The 21,532-nt window shown below is 39.1% G+C and overlaps 1 protein-coding gene across 6 annotated transcripts in view; it reads right to left on the bottom strand.

The window, feature by feature from the left end:
* LOC137347710 (DENN domain-containing protein 1A-like) overlaps window positions 1-21,532 on the bottom strand; it is a 623,024-nt gene that overhangs the window by 169,283 nt on the left and 432,209 nt on the right. For all 6 annotated transcript variants that reach the window (XM_068012518.1, XM_068012520.1, XM_068012521.1 and 3 more), the window contains one exon: window positions 13,870-13,995. In XM_068012518.1, the coding sequence (XP_067868619.1) occupies window positions 13,870-13,995 (126 nt within the window). The remainder of the gene's footprint in view (window positions 1-13,869; window positions 13,996-21,532) is intronic.

The raw sequence follows: 21,532 nt of genomic DNA, 5'->3' as shown, positions 1-21,532 counted from the left end.
TTATGGGTTAAGTGTAGTTAAAACAGTATTGCAAGTCACATGGAATGTTACAAGCATGTTTTTGGCAGTGCCTTATCAGTTTAATGCCCATGCTGTACTATGTGTTTATGAACCAGAATTTAATTTGTTACTTGTAATAGATCTAATGTTTTAGAACAAGAGTATCCCACACATGGCATACTGTTACTGCTAAGTGTTTTGCATACAGCACTATTAAGATTAAACTGGCTATACAAAAGGAGGATCAAACTGTCCAGAAAATGTTAGCAATAAATGAAGTTCTCTGATTACTACTATCACTGAGGGCCCAATTGCATATGACAAATGGGATAGGTTCAGATTAGATAGATATAAACTGAATCACTCTACTTATATTTATGTTTAAACATACAGAACTACATTTGTAATTGGGCTGTACAAAACACTATAGATTCCCCAATGTTTTGGCTGCTGCTCTGAATGATTAATAATCTTTTCCTGATGGAGTACGGTTTAATATCACACTAGGAAGTATTCCGCAATCACGAACTGTGTGCTCTAACTTATTTATTTAAATGCTAATTAACCATATTCTTCCTCCCTCCCCTTAACCCCTCATTTGAAAAATTTGTCTTTCACAATATCTGTCTTTGGACAACAGATCATTCTTGGCTGAGAGGAAGTAAAGTCTCAGTCTTTCCCTATACTGTTTTTGAGCTGGCTGTCAGGAATTGGTAATAAACAGCCCAGAGCAACTTGTCCACTGATACTACCTCCCAGCTTATGGGACGACACCAAAGCCCATACTCAGCAGCTACCACTGAGAGTACAATAGAAACTGGAGGAACTGTGGGACAAACCTGCATCCACCAACACATGGCATCACTACACCTTCTGTGAAGCAGTTTAATTTTAAACCCAACCACTTCAGGCTACCAATTAAAATTATGGAACTGCCTAAAAAAATGACTATATCATCTGTTTAGACCAATAAAGGTTAGAAAAGAGTCAAGAGTGATTTATAATGGAAGGCAGAAATGCAAGGACGTTATTTCACACTAGTAGTCACTTCTGCAACTGAAGGCAATAATTTATCCTACAGACCAAAAGCTGTAGATAATAATTATTTTATTATACTCTTAGGCTAACCATAAGAGGAACCATCAAAGGAATACATGGAAATCAGTGCATTCAGAGTGTCTTATTTTACACTCCTCTTTTGTACTGATCACATACCTCATTGAAACATCATTCAGTTCTCCAGTGAATGACCTGCCTCATCCTCAGCATCCCTCTATCCATCGCCCAAATATTAAGGACCTATTTTCTTTCTCACTTACTTTAGCTATTTCTCACTTTCTTTCCAATTCCAAACCTAAAGGAGAATGGAAAGGAGAAAACTTGCTTGTTCATGTTCACAAAGGCTCCTGTTGTATTTAGTTTTGCTAACATTTGTAGGCTTATGCTGCAGGTTTTTTGAAAAAAAGAACTGGGAATCTTTCCATCTGTTTTGTGTAGCCTATACCACTTGGTTATGTGTAGGCAAATCCTTTCTAAAATATAATGACTCTAGATCAATAATATTTAGCGTTTCAAAATTAAGAGTAAAACATATCCATACATACATGTAGCAGATACTGAATTTCTGAAAGAAGATGCAATCATAGTATAACGCACATATGGCATGGTCCAACTATCAGCAATGCTTAGAATAGATTACGTACAATTTTTAATTTTTTCTTCAACCCATTCTTTAAAAGTAATTTAACATTAAAATACCATGAAAACTCAATTCTGTCAACAGGTTATGTAGACAGTAGACGAAGTAGAGAGAGAGACTATATATGAACAGACAGTGATGTATTCAACAAGAAATATGAAAGTAGAGAAACTTCATTTATGTAACATCTGATCATGCCCTCAGGGTAGTTTGAAGCCTGAAGATATAAAAAAAAATCTGATCAAGCATCTATAGCCATTTGCAGAAGACTGTTCCAAACTTCTACGACCCTTTGCGAGTAGAAGTATTTCCTAATTTCATTCTTGAATTACTATACTACGGACCTAGACTCCCCAACCAGCGGAAAGGTTTTTCTCTGCTCCCCTTAATATCCTGAAAAATTCAATCAAATCACCCCTTAATCTTGTAAATTCCAGGGAATACAACCCTATTTTGCATGATTTCTCCTTGTAATTTATCTCTTGCAGTTGTCACAAGAGTTTTTTTTTGTTGAAAGCTAAGAATTCTGTGAACACTGAATGTTGACACTTGGTGTTTGAAGTGTGCAGACCGCAAGGTCTGTTTCCAAGCAACCAGGAAGATTTATGACTGTCTTGTGACTTGACTGTTGAAAGTTTTTAGTTTCGTTTTGGGATTGAAAGAGACCAGTGAACTCTACAAGGAGCAGGCTTTGAAATCTTTGCTTTGCTCTGCCTGGAAAGAGAGGAAGACCCAGAAAAGTGTTACCACTCTCTCTGCAAAAGAAGCCTTGCATCTCTTAGAAATAAATTCTACATTTAAGGTATGGTTTTGACCTGCCTGAAGAGAGGGAATGTCCCAGGAAAAGAGGGGTTGCTACACTCTGTGGAGGAACACTGCTTTGGTGAGAAGAAGCCTCGTGTTTCGGGTGTGGCAGTTTATTATTGTCTCCAGTCTCTCAAAAATCCCTGTCTCAAGAGTGATTCCTGTTACTCCTGTGTTTTTGGGAGATCCTGAAATCTCAAGAAAGCTTCTACTGTTAGACTACTCCTTCAAAATTCAAGTAGACCTGTTGCGACATCCTTTTGCTGAAAGATCTGTGTGACACCTGGTGCAGACAAATTGCCTTGAACACCTACCCACCACAGACTGTTCGTTAATCTTGCCTGCAGAGATTACGAGTGGCATCTGACTATTCGACTCCGGGACAGCTCACCGATTCGGAATTATCCTACCGGACTATGACAAACAATTATTTTATTATTCCTAAGAAACCGTAGCAACTCAAAACATCCTTTTGCCCCGGTTAACCAGTTTTTGAATATATATGTGTGTGCATGAAGGTTAGGAAGAATAAGAAGTTATAAAATCTTTTCATATATATAGATTTATCCCATTATTGCTTAAGATTTAGTTTATTCATAAATAGTTAATTTTGTCATTGTTTGAAGAAATCTGGTTTGGTGTGCTTTATTCTAGGGGATAAATCGTGTTTAATTTGGCTATTTTCCAGTAGGTGAGGAACTTTACTGATATGCTATGACCTGTGGAATAGTGGGACTGAGTTAACAGTGCATTACTCCTGCCTTGGTCGTAACGGAGTCCAAGTATCATTCTGGTAAATCTGCGTGCATTCCTTCCAAGGCCAATATATCCTGACTAAGGATTGGTGCCCAGAGCTGCTTACAATACTCCAGATGTGATCTAACCAGGGCTTCCTCTAGATATAAAGCCCAGCACTCCATTGTGCATTTTGATTATTTTCTGTACTTGTTCATGACATTTTAATGATCGATGCACCTGGGCTCCAAAGTCTCTGTGAACCACTACTGTTTCTAGTTTTTCACCATTTAGAAAGTATTCTGATCATCCTTTTTAGGATCAAAGTAGTTGAAACTCATGGATCAGTGTAGTTGACACTCATGGAATTGAAGCTAAATTATTGATCTGGTTCAGAAGTTGGCTGAGCAGCAGGAGACAGAAAGTAGGGATAATGGGCAGGTACTCTATTTGGTAGGATTTGCCTAGTGTATTTGCCTACACTGAAATCCATTTGCCACAGTTTTGTCCATTCAATTAATCTATTAATTTTTTTCGTCATGTTACACTTCCATCTGCACTGCTTCCAATGCAGCCTATCTTTGTGTCACAGGCAAACCTGGATATGTGGCTTTCGATCCCATCATCTAAATCATTAATAAATACAGTGAATAAAGTGAGCCCCCAACAGAGATCCTTGCGGAACACTACTGGTCACATCCTACCAAATAGAGTACCTGCCCATTGTCCCTACTTTCTGTCTCCTGCTGCTCAGCCAACTTCTGAACCAGATCAATAATTTAGCTTCAATTCTATGAGTTTCAACTTTGTCTAACAGTCTCTAATGAGGGACTTTATCACATGCCTTTAAGAAGTCCATATAAATAACATTTATAAACATTCCCCAATCCACTACTTTAGTCACCGCTTCAAAAAATTCAATTGGATTTGTCAGATATGACCTACCCTTTACAAATCAATGCTGGCTCTCTCTGACCAGCTGAACATTTTCAAGGTGTTCAGTCTAATTATAGACTCTAGTAATTTCCTGACAATAGATATTAGATTAACTGGTCTGAAATTCACTGGTTTCCCTTTCTTATCTATCTTGAATGGTGAAGTGACATGTGCAATTTTCTAATCTAAAGGAATAGTTCCTGTATCAAGAGAACTTTAAAAGATTTATAGTTAGAGCATTTGCAATGTTCTCACCTACTTCCTTTACAACCCTGAGATGGTAATCACCTGGTAAACAAAGCCACATATTTGTACTGTTATGACCACGGCGGGAGCAACGCACTGTTAATTCAGTCCAGTCACTCCACAGGTCGCAGCATATTTATTAATTTTTACCAAAATCGTAAAAACGGCCAAATTAAACACTCTAGTATCCTCAGAATGAAACAGACCAAACCAGGTATCTTTAAACAACAAATTAACTATTTATAAAAAAAAACTGAAATCTTCAACTCTATTAAGATAAACCTATGTCTAAAGACCTTATAACTTCCTAATTTAATCTAACTCCCACATTCACACATATACATTCAAAAGTAACAATTAATTGGTTTTTCAAAGTGTAGTTTTTAAGATTAGCTGTCTGTTAAGAAATAATAAAAAATAAGAAAGTCTTAGCGTTTTATGTTCCCGATGAATGAGGTCTTCTAAGGTGAAGATAATCAAAGTTCAGTCGAAGTCTTTATCTGGATTTGATGCAAATACTCCATTCTTGATAGGCAAACTGCTCGGCTGCAGTAGCATTAAACAACTCTTTCAACGATGAGCACAGCAATACAAATAATCTGTTGAAAAAAAAATCTTTTCTTCTTTGCTCAGGGAATGAACTTGGCTTGTATTTTATAGAATTTTTCTTGAGAGAGAATAAAACAGCTTCTTTCTTCAGATCGCCTTGCTAGAAAAGTCTTTCAGAACTAACTGCTTCAAAACCATTCCCTTCCAGCTCCACACACTGTCAAAATGGACACATCATGCGACCCACTGTTGCTCAGGGTAACCAAAAATGCAGCTGTGGTACACTGTGTCTCCAGATTTCTAGAATCTTCTCTCCCTTAAAAGGTGCATTTTTTTTTAACAGTCTTAAAGGCACAAAGTTTTTTTATCCAATCCAAGGAGAAAAAAAAATACAAGTCTGTGACAGCACATAGCACGATCCTATAGCAACAAATGATCACGCTATCTGTGTCAAATGATGTTGGCTGAGAGGGCAGTAATTGCTCAGACAATGGGAGAACTCGTCTTCAAATAATGTCATGAGAACTTTCTTTTCTTTTGGGCCTCCTTATCTCGAGAGACAATGGATACGCGCCTGGAGGTGGTCAGTGGTTTGTGAAGCAGCGCCTGGAGTGGCTATAAAGGCCAATTCTGGAGTGACAGGCTCTTCCACAGGTGCTGCAGAGAAATTTGTTTGTTGGGGCTGTTGCACAGTTGGCTCTCCCCTTGCGCTTCTGTCTTTTTTCCTGCCAACTACTAAGTCTCTTCGACTCGCCACAATTTAGCCCTGTCTTTATGGCTGCCCGCCAGCTCTGGCGAATGCTGGCAACTGACTCCCACGACTTGTGATCAATGTCACACGATTTCATGTCACGTTTGCAGACGTCTTTATAACGGAGACATGGACGGCCGGTGGGTCTGATACCAGTGGCGAGCTCGCTGTACAATGTGTCTTTGGGGATCCTGCCATCTTCCATGCGGCTCACATGGCCAAGCCATCTCAAGCGCCGCTGACTCAGTAGTGTGTATAAGCTGGGGGTGTTGGCCGCTTCAAGGACTTCTGTGTTGGAGATATAGTCCTGCCACCTGATGCCAAGTATTCTCCGAAGGCAGCGAAGATGGAATGAATTGAGACGTCGCTCTTGGCTGGCATACGTTGTCCAGGCCTTGAACTTACACATCTACCTAAATAGGCAGATAGGACCTGTGTTATATTGTGTAAAGAAAGTACTTAAAACTGAAAAAAGGATTCCATAGATGCTGGACTTTGTGTTCTTTAAAAAAAAAAAGAGGTCATCGGAAGGTCTTTTGGACTTGGTTTGCAAACATTAAGTTTTGGAAGTCACCTAGCTTCAGATAAATACCCAACAGGGTTTTTTTTGACTTAGGGGAGATGTTTACAGAAAAGTGACAGGTCAAGATTTATAGGGGACAGGAGGCTTGACTCTTGAGATATTGTTTTGGTTTCGCTTTGGACAGTCAGTTGGAGTTTTAAAAATCAACCTGAAGAACAAAACCCCAGCTCAGCCTGTTCTATCTCTTTGAAAAGCCTACCAACTTTTCCATCTCTTTGAGAAGCTCTTAGAAGCGAGTGTAAGAAATAGAGAAATTGATGCTACATTCGTCCTGAAAGGCCTGCTTGAAACCCCTGTTGCTGCATTTCTCCCGAGACACTGGAAAAACCTGCCGGATAAATCCTTGACACCGCCTGAACGAATTGCTCCAGAGAAGTATCCCAGTGACAGCTGTCTATGCTTATTTGGGACGCCAAACCAAAAAAGGGACAACTGACATCTCTCCATATTTTTTCTTTCTAAGAATTTGGAAGTATTTGGCCAAAGTGTGCTTTCTTGTCTTTTTTTGTAACAGAGCTCTAAAAAGAAAATCTCTTTTTTTTTTGGTTAATTGGTGTGTGACTGTGTTTGTGAGTGTGTGTGTATGTATGAGGGGCTGTCATGCACCACCTGCCAAGGATGAGGCATATTAATTTTGTTACATGAACATTGGTTTTAAATAATTACTGGAGTAAAGAAAGAACTTGCTTTTAAAAAAGAACAGACCCTTGACTGGAAAAACATTTGCATATTTACATACAGTGCTTAAAAGGGACAAAAGACCATTCCCTGACACATCCAATCCACAATGGACTTTTGATTACCAGATGTTGAAGGTGGAGGAGCTAGCATTCCAGGTTGACTGCTAAGATGGCCAAATACACAAACGTACTTGGTCACACCAGCTAGTCACATGACTAACCTGCTGGGCCACCTGAGTTTTTTGAATTTGAACTTGCCACGGAGTTTAGAACGGGCAGAAAGCTGTTTGCTCCTGGACTGAAAAGACCCCTCATGGCTGGCTCGCCGCAGCCTCTTCTGTCTGCTCCAATCTCTTTCTCACGGAACTGAAAACTACAGAAGACATATGAACCCCAAGAGAGAAAAGTCTCTTACAGGGAACATGGTTTAAGAAGAATAGTGGACCCCAACGAAAAGCAAGATCAACCTATAAAAGGACTCTACAGTGAGGTTGAAGAACCGTAACAAACCCTTCAGAGATTGCCTCAAACTTTTCCACTTTATTTTTCTTCTGCTCTCTTCTGTCTCTATTTGCATGTATTGCGTATGCATGCTAGCGTGGGGCACAGTGTGTATCCGTAGGCGTTAACCCAATTAGAGTTTTTAGTTTAAGTTTAATAAATTTCACTTATCTTCTTTAAACATAAGAAAGCCTGTTTGTGCTCATTTCTTTGCCTGATAATTGGAAAGCAGTGAACAAGGATTCACCAAGGGAGAGCTCAAAACACGGTGTGTTTGAAATCAAACCCTGCTACAGTAAAACCAGGTGAAGGCTAAGAGGGACCCCTAGACATCTTTCTCACCTGGTCATAACAGGGGCTAAGATAAAAAGGGAACTTTCATATTTCAATCTGTGTGTTAATGCTTTGCTTTGTCACTGATTAAGTCTTCTTTTATAATAAACTGGGAATGTTGTTGTATATTAAAGAAACCTGGGTTGGTGTATTTTATTCTGAGATAGAGTATATGATTGACTGTATTGGGTAAACATTTAAATATATGTTGTTACCAGTCGTAACAGTTGCATCTGAATGATTCCACTTCCAAAAAAGCAGACGGTGAATATAATGATACAAAAAAAACCACACTGGGAGTCAGATTTTCTTCTAAGTAAAAAACAAAGTTGCAACGTCAGTCACATTCAGCAAAGGCTACGAGAAGAACGGCTAGAATTAAATCAAGCAAGAAGGTCCACTGTCGCATGTTCGTTATTTTGTTTATTACACAAAGACAAGTTGTACTGATTGAATTAAATGAGTCCAACTCAACTACTACCACATATGTTAATTTGCTGTTTGTGAAATAAAGTAGCTTCATAATTCGTTCTTGGCTTTTTCTTACCAAGGTCTTGACCACCTTAAAAAAGATTATAGAAGCACATTGGGACAAGTAGAAAAGAAACAAGTATCCAATTCAGGTCACAAAAGTACTACAATTACCAAGGGTGTGCCCATATTCAATTTTTAGCTGTATGAGAGTAAAACCCAGTTACATCACTGGGTTAATACTATTGTTTAGTTAGATTTGTGCAGTATAGACATACCCATAAACATAAAATGCTCAGACTGCTCATGAGAGTAATTGACAATGTTATGCTTAGAAAAAAGTAAGGCAAGATCCTAAACGACGTTGTCCTATTTCTCATCTACATGCTGCCCCTCAGCGACATCATCCAAAAGCATAGCATTAGTTTTCACTTATATGCTGACAACACTCAACTCTACCTCATCACCACTTCTTGCGACTCCTGCACTGCTTATCTGACATCTAGTACTCTTTGGGCAACAGATTAAGCCAGTCTGTTTGCAAGTTTGGTGTCACAGTTGACCCCGAGATGAGCTTCCAACCTCATATTTGTGCCATCACTTCGACCATCTATTTCCACCTCCGTAGCATCGCTTGACTTCACCCGTCTCAGCTCATCTGCTGATGAAACCCTCATTCATGTCTTTATTACCTCCTGACGTGATTATTCCAACACACTCCTGGCTGGTCTCCCACATTCTACTTTCCATAAACTTGAGGTCATCCAAAACTCTGCTGCGCTTGTCTTAACTCGCACCAAGTCCTGTTCCCCTATCACCCCTGTGCTCACTGACCTACATTGGCTCCCGGTCAAGCAACTTCTTGATTTTAAAATTCTCATCCTCATTTTCAAATCCCTCCATGGCCTCGCCCCTCCCTACCTCTGTAATCTCCTCCAGCCCCAAACCTTCCAAGACTTCTGCGCTCCTCTAATTCTGGCCTCTCGTGCATCCCTGATTTTAATCACTCCACCATTGGTGGCTGCGTCTTCAGTTGCCTAGGCTCTAAGCACTGGAAAAGACTCCCTACACCCCTCTACCTATCTACGTCACTTTCCTCCTTAAAACCTACCTCTTTGACCAAGCTTTTGGTCATCTAACCTAATACCTCCTTTTGTGGCTCAGCGTCAAATTTTGTTTTATAACGCTCCTGTGAAGCGCCTTGGGACATTTTATTACGTTAAAGGCATTATATAAGTTGTTGTTGAAAGTGCGAACTGATAAGGGTGCAGTGAGGGAACAGGACATCTGGGACCCTAGTGAAACCATCTGCACATCTCCTTAACCGATCAGATTGAAGGATTGAGAAGTATAAATTAGAATGAATTCAATGTCAAATTAGGTACAGAAAGAGAAATAAATAGAAGGAAAGAAAGATTAGATTAAGGGTGAAAAGAGAAAGGAACAGTAAAAACAAACATTTTAAATTTGATATTTTTATAATTCCAGCAATTACTGAAGAATGCAATTCTACACTTGTCATAGTTGATTTTCAGTGCCAGAGAGGTTGATTGGCAGTAATTAACACTCAACACGTTGTTAAAAGGTACTTACATTTGAGATGACACAATTTAACTTTCTGTGGTAAGTTTGGTTTGTAGCTACCAAGCAAATGCATCAACCTCACACCATTTAATGCATTTCAATAGTCAGGCAGACAGCAAGATGCCGTTTTGCAAAGCTAAATGCAGAATACAGCAAATCAAACAGCAACTTTTGGATATTGGCATTTTAGCCATGCATCTGCTTTCTCACATGAAGTTGCTGCACCATTCATGCATAGATAACCTTGAGGTCCAATAGCCTCACTGTTACTTTTACAGCAAAACCTGACCCAATACTTTGGATCTTATAAATAAGGACAAAGTATAACAGTAAAGAAGTAATGATAAATTTATACAAAACACTGATTAAGTCACAATTAGAGAACTGGTATACATTTTTAGGATGCCTCATTATTGAAAGGTTGTTAAAGCCACAGAGTATCTACAGCATAGATCCACAAAGATGATACCAATGATGAGAAATTATAGTTCTGAGGAGAGACAAGACATTGGGACTATTTCCACTGGCGCAGAGGTGGCTCTGAATTTTTTTTTAAATTATGAAGAGTTTTGATAGCTTGAATAGGGAAATAGAATGGTAGGGTAGTCAGTGACAAGGGGTTAATGAGACAGAATTGTTACTCAGTGAATTCCAAGAGATTAACAAAAATTTCCTTATGCATAATGTCATTGGAGCATGAAACATTACATCTTCAATTCCATAGGACTAATCTAATATTTATAAGAAATCCACTCAATGATGAAATATCTACAAACTATAACTTGATAGAAATCTACCGAAGGCTTAACTTATAGGATAACAAAAATTAAAGCAAAAGGGACAAACATTTTCAAGCTACCAGAAGAATCCATGATTCAATGGAATGCCTGGTGAGGAACGCCACTTTATGAAGCTTGCCACAAGTCTACTAATGAACTTAGCAGCTACTGAAGTTGCAAGCAATTGTCAGTGGAAGGAGAGATCGGTAATAGAAAACACAATATCATTTACTCCCAGTTTCTGCAACATTGGGGGAAGGGAAAATTAACAAAAGGTTTGGAGGCTTGAGGGTACGTTTTAATGGGCTAAAATCCATGGCTGTTTTCTGTAAAGGCAATATAATCTTTCACTAAATTTAGCAAAAATACCATAAATTTCATTAATAGGGCAGGATAAGCAATAGAATGCTAATAAAAGGGATAATGCCCTAGTTATATAGTGTATTTGAAGATTCATGGAATGTACACATTTTAGTGCAGTTTTGAAAATATTTTCATTAAATAAATTTTAATGCAATTTCTACAAGCACTAAATCAAAGATGAGATTATTTTTGAAATGCTATCATCCATCCTCGAATATTACACTGTTAGGATACAGTTAAGAAAGAGATTACTGTTTTAGTCAGTAGAATGAATCCCAACTATTATCTTGGCTTTATTGCATCACTGGATTACAGTACACAACCTAAGTAGCTCTACATGTGGAGGGCAAATGAGCAACATACTTTTTTTCCCCCTTTCTCCTGATTTCTATTTCTCCTGATGGAGGCAACACATGATATTGTGCAGTTCCCTGAACAGTAGCTGTGTTTTGGTTCTTCACCGTGGTTCTATTTATTAAGGGGTCAGTCTGAACAATCAATATGAGTGGAATATTCAGATAAGGGAATCATCAACAATCTAGGTTAATTTGGTTTTATTTGATATCCACATGTATGCTGGAAACACCCAGGTATAACTCTTCACCTTTTCTCTGGCCCCACAACCACTGCTGTGCTGTCTGATTATCTGACTGCCATTAGGCTGTGGATGAGTTACATGTTTGCCCAAATGAGCAATGGAAAGATCAAAGCTGTTGCTTCGCTCCCCCCACCCCCCACTCCCCACTCCCATCCACCAAAAAGCTCTGCTCTCATGCCACTGATTCAATCTCTGCCTCTGGTCATTCACTCAGTCTAATTCAAGCCATGCAAAATCTTGGTACATTTTTCCACCAAGGGTTGAATTTCACACCTCATACATCCGGTCTCACTAAGACTGCTCATTTCCTTCTCTGTAATATTGCTTGCCTCTATCTCTACACCCCCACTATCCCAAAACTTTTATCCACATTTTTGTCACCTCTAGACTTGATTTCTTACCTTCCTTGCTAGCCTCCTACCTCAGTAAACTCTAATATGTTCAAAACTCAGCTGCCCATATCCTATCCTACATGCTGATCATACCCATCCTTGCTGATCTGCACTCACTGCCTGTTCTTCAATACACTGAATATAAATTCTCTGTCTTTGAAGCCAAATCCCTTCAAAGCCTAGCCACAACCGATCTTTACAAAATCCTCCAAATTTTTATTTCTTCCTGTACCCTTCATCTCTCCTTTTCTGACCTTCTGTGCAGTCTCTTCCTTCTCCTCATAATCGGTAACAGAGCTCTCAGCCCCACTGTCTGGATCGCTCTCCCCTCCTTCCTCCATGTAAAAGCGTTCTTAAAAACTATCTTTTTGATCAAGCTTTTGGTCACCTCTCCTAACATTCCCACCATGGTTTGGCATCTGTCTGGTTTTATTTCTCCACTCTGTGAAGTCTTAAGGTGCTTTTCCAGTTTAAAATCATTATATAACATCTTCACGTTCTGGTGTTCACACACATACTTAGATCAGGATCCCTTGGATAATTTTCCCCTCCCTTCCTGAAGTCAGTTGTAATTTTCATACACCTGTCCTAGCCAACGCAACATAAACCAGGGACTGGAGCTGTTACTACAAGAATGGGCAGAACTTGGAGCATTTATAAAAAAAAATTCCTTTATGATGAGTGCTTAATATATTTTTTAAGTCATAAATAGGTTCATTGCTTTTTGTCTTTATCAATTTCATTCGTATGTCTTCCTTTGAATCTGGTCGCTGCTTGCTAGGGGATGCTTCTGGCACCTCACTTATATCTGGGCTAAAATAGCGACTATTGACCAGTAATTTTAATGCATGGGAGGGCTGGAGGTGGAGGTAGAATCACAGTCAAGCTTGATCCTATTCAAACATATATACTTTCAGCTGAGGCGCTGCATAACAATCAGGAACTTGTAGCAATCTCTCCCTCGTTAACCAACTGGCATTGAGACCAACTCTAAACTACCACTGAGGTGAACTGACGAAGCATAGACTAGGAATCAGAGAATGAATAGCTGAGCCATACTTCCTGCTCTGGTTATTTAGTACCTTAATAAGCTGAACCATCAAGGGGGTTATAAAGCAGTTATCATCCCAAAATAGTTTTGTTTTGCAAAATAAGATACATACTAATCATGACAGTTTAATGGCATCCTTTCAGTATTTAGCTTCTGTGCACAGAATCAATATGACAATGAGTTCTGAATGCAAATCTGACCATTGCTCTGCAGGCAAGATAATATAAATCAATCTATTTTCACACAATGTTAATTTTTATGACATTCATTCCTATAGCTGATAGGGAAAATTTCTTGTGATAAGCACATTAGAAATGACATGAATTTTCCCAACCCCCTCATATAGCAGAATATGGCATAGTAGTGGTGGACGATAGTACTGGAGAAATTAAAGAGGAAAAGTGAGTGGGCAAGACAATGAAATTCCAAGCTTTAAAAAAATGTAATAATTGACTATTTACACATTCTAGAAGTTACGTGTTTTGCAACTGCAACTTAATTAATTCGATGTACATTATTACAGCTTCCTTTTGCACAATAAGAAAAGTAATATATAAGGCTAATTTTGCAAGTAATATCAAGAAAATGTTGCTTATGCACTAAATTATTCATACTAAAAGCAAATGTTACACAAGATCTAGGTAAATATTAAAACATGAAAAATGCATTGGTGTGCAATACACAATACTGGAAGGATTGGTCATTGCATTATAAGTACAGCATTGAGGTATAGCTGGCTCATTATTAAGCATGTCTTAATAACATATGTATCTTTTGTATGGCTGTAGGGGTGCAGTAATTTTGTTCAACTTACAGGTTCAATCTTCAGAGCATTTCTGTAGCTGCCAAACAGAGCTGCTTGAGTCTTTAAAAATGCACGAGCAACTCCATCACCTGTGGTTGTTGACACTTTCTTAAGTCTGTTCTTCAGTGTTGACAACTGTATATTTGAATGAAAATAAGGAAGGAAAATGAGAAAATCAGTACACTGAAGAATGTAAAGTAGCTCAAATATCAAGTACCACTGTGATTTGGGTTATGTAGTGTTCTCTAATCAAGCACAAGATAAAAGTAGCCAGATTTTAAATTGGGGCAGTTAATTACATTACTATGCTTTTCTTAATACATCTGCAAAACAAGCCATTACATTATTGTGATCCAAATAGAGCTGCAACAAGTGTAACCCAAATAAAAATCCACATCTGCCATTTACCATACATCTACATTCAGTACTTGAGTTCCAAAATTATTGATATATTACTTCACTTTAATTCATCTGATGTTAAACTAAGAAACCAATTACTATAATTAATAATCAAGGGATATGGGCTTACAATTTATACTCAATAGATAAAAATCTGAAGTACAAGAACATACAACAGTTGTTCAACTTTGTCACATGTCACTAGGTCAGATAAGGCTCGAGTCACCACCTAAACTTTACATGCTTCTCTGGTAATGTATTTCGAATCACTATGATTCTTCTTTCTTGCATTTATATTCCTAACATATTCACTCAGAATTCTAACAGTCAAGGCTACAGTTTTGTACTGCAAACCGAAGTAAACCTAAGACAATGATTATAGCAAGTGAAACAAATAAAAAGGTTTATTAGGCAGAAAAAAATCAATGTGGCAGTCCTTTGTTTCTCTTGGGAAAACTCACAAAACCAATTTACAGTTACAGAGAACACTATTAAAATGAAAGCAAAGAACCCAGTGGTAGTGATTCATGTTGCTACAAATTATGAAAACAAAATCAAAAACTGAGCTTTTGACTGCACAACAGTCCTGTAGTACAGCAGCAGTTTCAGATTGCGTTTATGTCGGTATGACATATCTGAATAATTTTGGGTGGATGCTGATGGTCAAGTGAGGCAACCAGCATGTGTGACAAACTCTCTGCTCCTCAGGAAAGACACTCCTTCCAAGAGGGTACAAGTTTTAAAGAATCTCAGCAATGGAAAGTGTACCTCTAGTTGGTTGAATCACACAGCATTGCTGGCATTGATTAAAAGCCAGTGTCCATAACTGATTCACTGACTATTCAAAATATCTTGAGGGTCAGCAGGTCAAGTTTCTTCTCTTCAGAAGAAGAAAATCTACACTGTAAAACTAAGAAAATATGCCAATACAGGGGAACATAGTAAGCAGACAGCTCATGTAGGAAAAATAATTTGATATAGCTGACATAGATGAAATTAGACGCACAATTTGTGATAGTGCTGAAATATTAAAGAAAAATGTGCAAGATCAAATAATACTAACTGAAAATTGAAGAGTAGTAAGGATTTTAAAAGATGCAACAGTATCAAGTATTATCCATCTTTTCTGTTATTAGGTTTGAAGTTGTAATGCAGTAGACTTGTTCAGTATTGAGGTAGGACATTATCGAGATATACTTGGGGTTGTTAGGATAGATGATGATTGAAATGACAAGATTTTGTGACAGAGAAAGAAAAGCAAAGGTACAGAATATTCCGATGGGAAAATTAACTGTCACGTAGCTTGTAATAGAGAAGACAGAATTTGAGTTAATAGGAGCTTCAGTAAACTCAAGCCATAGTTGTCACACATTCTTATTGAACAACCAGCATACAGTAATATAAAACAAGTAGTACTGATAAATAACAGTGAAAATAACTATTTATCTACTATTAAAGATATATATCAGCAACCCAGAACTCCATCAAAAGGTTTGATGATTACACTATCGATATTGTGATTATCTCTAGACCTATTTCAATGCTCTCTTTGTCAGCCTCCCAACTTCAACCCTCTGTAAACTTCAGCTCATCCAAAACTCTGTTGCCTGTATCCTAACTTGCACCAAGTCCCATTCATTCATCACTACTGTGCTCTCTGACCTACAATGGCTCCTAGTCTGGCAATGCCTCAAACTTAAAATTCTCATCCTTGTGTTCAATCCTTCCATGGCCCTAGTCCTCCCTGCCTCCATAACCTCCTCCAGTCCTACAACCCTCCAAGACATTTGCACTCCTCCAAATCTGGCTCCTTGCATATCCTCAATTTCCATGCCCCACCATTGGCAGTGGTGCCTTCAGCTGCTTAGATTCTGTTCTGAAATCCCCTCCCTAAACCTCTCTATCTTTCTCACTCTTCAGGATGCTCTTTAAAGTCTACCTCTTTGACAAACTTTTTGGTCACTTGTCTTAATATCTCATTATGAAGCCTGGTTTTACTTTTTTTTTTATCACATTTTATTTTATAACATTCCTGTGAAGTGCTGTGGCCATTTTGCTATATTTAAAGGCATTACATAAATGCAAGTTTTTGTTAATATAGTGATCTATGGCACAACTATTATTATAAGGCTGGATAGTCAGAAGCTTTTTCCCAGGGTGGAAGAGTCAGTTACTAGGGGACGAGGGGCAAAGTTCAGAGGGGATGTGCGAGGCAAGTTCTTGACACAGAGGGTGGTGAGTGCCTGGAACTTGCTGCCGGGGGAGGTGTTGGAAGCAGGTACGATAGCGACGTTTAAGAGGCATCTTGACAAATACATGAATAGGATGGGAATAGAGGGATATGATCCCCGGAGGTGCAGAAGGTTTTAGTTTAGGCAGGCATCAAGATCGGCGCAGGCTTGGAGGGCCAAATGGCCTGTTCCTGTGCTGTACTGTTCTTTGTTGGTTTGCATTTGTCTTAAAGGCAGTCAAAGCAGATAAGATTATCAGTTACAATTTTGGTCAGTGATGTATGTCATAATTCCATAAGAACACACTGGTACACTAACATTACACTTATACACCCAGGTCTGTAGTCTGTGAAATGGATCTGCTTCATCAGAGTTAAGGAAAGAAGATACTGAAGGTCAAGCAAATTAAGACTCTGACTGATCCAAGAGAACAGTTTCTTTTGATATGGGATTTTCCTCATCTATGATTCAGGTACTTTGAGGTATAATGCACTTTGAAAATATTGGACTTTCCCCTTGTTGGTAGGTAAACCAGAAATGGAAATTTTTTTTTAAATAGTGATTATCTCTGGACCGAACAATTGCTCTCTTGGCTAGTCTCCCACCCGCCATAAATTTCAGCTCATCTTAAACTCTGCTCCCGATATCCTAACGTGCATCAAGTCCAATTCACCCATCACTCCTGGGCTTGCTGAAATACACTGGAGAGCTACAAAGGTGAAAATTCTCTGCTTCCTTACTGGTTTCCATTCCTGTGTTGATTAAACCAAAGTAGGTAATGTTTTCCCTCAAAAGAGGCCTGTAACAATTTCACCTCAACATCCTGTGTAAAGCATGGGATATGTAGTCAAGTTTGCACGCTCCTCTTTTGACAGCATTAAGAGCAGACTAATGAACTAGCTTTGTAATTAACACATCATCCATTACGGAAAGTGTCAGAGAGGCTTGGCAACTGAATGAATCTGAGCTACTTTCTACTGGGCATAGTTTACCTAGTGCAGCACTAGTGAATCTTCATTTGTAGTGTATCCTGGAAGTTTACCCCTTCCAAAATAAAACATTCATTTTCTAAGGACCATAACTTCCTGTATTTTGTCTTTGCATTAGATACATCACTAAATGGGGGGTCAAAAGGGCTCATTTGCGACTTAATGGAACTCAAAAAAGTTTGTCCTTTCTGGCTTGGGTTAAAAATGAGTTAACCCTTTCTAAATTTAATTTATGGCATTTGGCAAAGGATATAAAAACGAACTAGAGTATCCCATGGAAATGTATAGCTCCATTAAGTCCAAAACTGAAATGGTCTGCCATTCAAGGGGAGCAGGAATGTATTCACCAAAAATTAACAGCATCTGGGCAACAAATTAATCAAAACAGATCTGCTTTGGTGTTATTTGTGTTTTAGAGTAATGCACACACCAGACTGTCTACAACACAAGCACCTCCTCCTCTTTAAAAGGGTCTTGTTGCAGTCAAGTAAGACTGCGATTTTTATGATGTCACCCCTTCTCATTTTCATAATACTTTGGCTTCCTAAGACATTCACCCAGAGGCAATGATAGAAGCATAATATTTTACAGCGCAGTTCACCGTTCTTTTCCCACACCCATTTAATTTTTCTTTTTTAATATTTATTCACTTTTCTGTTAAAAGGAAGTTATGAATTCTGCTTCTACCACTGTTCCGATACGGCATTTCATATCCGAATAAGCCTCTCCATTTAAAGATAACTAACATTTTCCTTTCTTCTTTCATGATCATCTTAAATTTCTATCCTATACAGATTAATTGCCCAGTGGAAATCATTTATCCCTATTTACCTTATCAAGTCAAAAGATAGTAAATTGGTGGGGATATGGTATCTTAACAGAAGCAACGGCAACTTCCTAAGGAAATTGTCAGAGCATTAATGATCACTAGTTGTGACATTGGTTTGCAAGGTATACCTTTAAATGTTAGGAAACGTTGCTAAATCATCAATATCAATTTCTTTCCTTGTTGGCATGCCAAGACAGCCTGTATGCTAGGAGACATCACAAAATTAACCTGTTAAAGTTAGTTTTTTCCTCAAATTACTCAGTTTTATGGCTGCAATTATCAGAAGCTGACCTCATGAACAATGCAGCAGATTTGGAAATCATTGGCTGGAATTTTACGTGGCAGACGTGGCCCCACCCACTGGCCAAAAAGTCAGGGTTGAGCCCGCCTCTGCCGGGCCCGGAAGCCACACAGCAATTTTACGTGGCCCAGGCCCTTAATTGGCCTCAGTCGGGACTTCTGCCCTCAGAGGCAGGACGTCCTGCCTCCAAGAGCTGCTGGCAAATCAGAGAGCCGGCAGCTCTTCAGTTCCAGTAGTGCCACCGGAAGTGATGGCCACTGCTGGGACTGCACCCAGCGAGAGGAGCAACATGGGCATTGCCCTCGGAACAGGTAAGTGGGGACAGGCCTTACCCGGGACAATTAGCTGGGTGCTGGCAAGAAAGGGGGGTGGAGGTCGATCGAGAGAGTGGGGGAGGTTATCCTGCAGGAGCGGCTTGTGCTGCTGGGGGTCGCCCTCCATGGGGCACAGGGTGCCCAAGCAGGAGGGCCCCCGCCAGCCAGGTATTACTCGACAGCCTCCTCAGGTGCTGAAGTGCCTGTCCAACGCTTGTAAGTTACGAGTGGCAGCAGGAAGAGGCCCTTAAGTGGCAATTAATTGGCCACTTAAGGGCCTCAATTGGCTTGGGGTGGGCAGGCCATTTGCAAGCTCCCCCACTGCTGGTAAAATCGCAGCGGGGCAGCCAGGCGATGGGAACAGCAACCCCCCCGCCCCACCTCCCACTCAGTTTTACACCCCGCCTGCCTCCCAGGTGGGGTGGGGGGGATAGGGGAGGAAAATTCTGGCCATGCTGTTGAAATATTGCACATTCTCCTAATGCTTCTTGGCCAAATTCTCCACCAAGGAATGTAAGGAGGCATGGGAGAAGGCAAACATATTGCCAACCTGTGGCTTTTTGATTTGGAATCTTTTGCATTGTCCATCGTTATCTGGCAAATTTTCTGGATAAGCTGTAGTGTCTTTCACAGACCCTCACTGAAAGTTCCGTCAAAGGTTCATGAAGCAAAATTGTGTTCTAAAAGGAAGCATTGTTTGGAGCTACTAATTATAGGAAAAGCTTCACTTCAACAGAAGTAAACTTTTAAACCACAACTTTGCATAAATCACACATCTTTGGAAAATATTAAGACTGGACATAAAACTATAGAACATAAAGAAGCCTGATTCTTACAGACTTCAGCATAATTTGTAGAACACTGGAAGGAAATCACACAAATCCAAGCAAGTCTTCTCAATAAGTCTGTAAATGAGAAAACTGGTTGAGTGAATTTGAAAACCATCCATTATTCCTGATAGCATTTCAATTATATGTTAGCAATGAGATGATTAGGTCATGTAGTGCACATAGAGTGGAAAGAGTTGTAAAATAAAAGGTTAGAAACTTGAGTTGACTGCAAAAAAAGTATGTAATACAGGCTGTTATGAAGACAGTGGAAAGGACTCAAATGCTACACAATTTGAAAAATTACATTTCACGAAAGCTGAGTGCCTTTCATATGGACCACAATTCGGAACATTAAAGTCAGCAGGCAAAAGCAGCTGATAGATAAATTAATCATGTGGGAGACATACGTTTTACGGATGTCGTTCAATAGCTGTAATAGATACATTACCAACTATAAAGGCTATCTGGCAGGAACTGTCATCTGCGTGAATGGGAAAAGTCAGTAACAGTTTAGTTACACACCAGTAGTATTACAAAGTTGCACTGATGTAAAACAGTTTTGGCTTGATGTGAACCATATAGTTTAACTTAGCATTGAAGTTGTCTGAATCAAATATAGGCAAGTGGCAAAAGGTAGTTTCATCTTGCTATAGCTTCACTGCAATATAACTGCAATTGGTGTGAAGCTATATTTACAAGGTCCCAATTAGTCAATGGCCTGTGAGCAATGTGAAGCAGGCAGCAGAACTTGGATCTGCTAGCTCTGCCTTTATCCAAGCAGACACTGGTCTTAGACTGTCACCTTGTAAGGTTAATGGGGTTATTACAGTACTTGCTTCAGTAAGAAACTGTAAGAACAAATTTGAACATACTGAAATAAGTTACACCCACAGGATTGAAGACATAAAACTATTAGCAAATAAAAATATTAAAGAACATTAGATCAGCAGCAAATTATTGTAAGAAGCATGCAATGCCCTAGAAATGAATATACTGACCAGGACTGAATCCAGAATCAAAGTTATGCTGCAATCCATTGAGTAATATATGATTATTCTACATGCAGTATTTCCCACTCCCTATAGCCAATGCATCTCAAAGGAATGTCAAATGGTGGGGAGGCTTATGGCAGTACTTTCATCTCCTTCAAAACAGTGGAAGTATGAGTGTGCCTGCAAACACCTTGCCTGAGGCTAGGTGCAATTTTCCTGCCATGAGACTCCCATTCTTTGTCAATAGGACTGTGTTATAACACCAATGCGGTGAATGTAAAACACTACGAGATCACAATGCATTATGGTACAAAGAAAAATCCGCAACATAAATACTACACTTCTTTTTGACAAAAGTAAATTTTGCTCCCACAATTTAAGGGCAGACTTTAACAGCAATCAAATAGTGGAATAATTAAAAAAAGTAACTGAAAAAGAAAAGAAGAATGGAGACGAAGAGGTATAAAAGATGATGGTGCTCTGAATTTCAGAACTATAACACATTGTAAGAAAATTGGTGGAGTTATGAACAACTTTAGGCAATGGTTACTGTCAGAATGTAGAGTGCTACACTGGCAGATACAGAAAATGTATAATAACGGTCAAAGTTTATTGTTAGTGTTTCATTATTGTAACTCTTGCTTTCTGAACTTCAGGTTTAAGGAAACCTTAAATTGCCGAAACCATGGCCGGAATTTTTCATTGGGCGGGAGGCCCTGTCCACCGGCCAAAAAGTCAGTGGTGAGCATGCCTCTGCTGGGCCTGGGGAGCCAGACTGGGATTTTTC

The sequence above is a fragment of the Heterodontus francisci genome, chromosome 32, assembly GCF_036365525.1.
Source record: "Heterodontus francisci isolate sHetFra1 chromosome 32, sHetFra1.hap1, whole genome shotgun sequence".
Taxonomy (NCBI): Eukaryota; Metazoa; Chordata; class Chondrichthyes; order Heterodontiformes; family Heterodontidae; genus Heterodontus; species Heterodontus francisci.
This window is presented reverse-complemented; position numbering and strand designations above follow the sequence as displayed.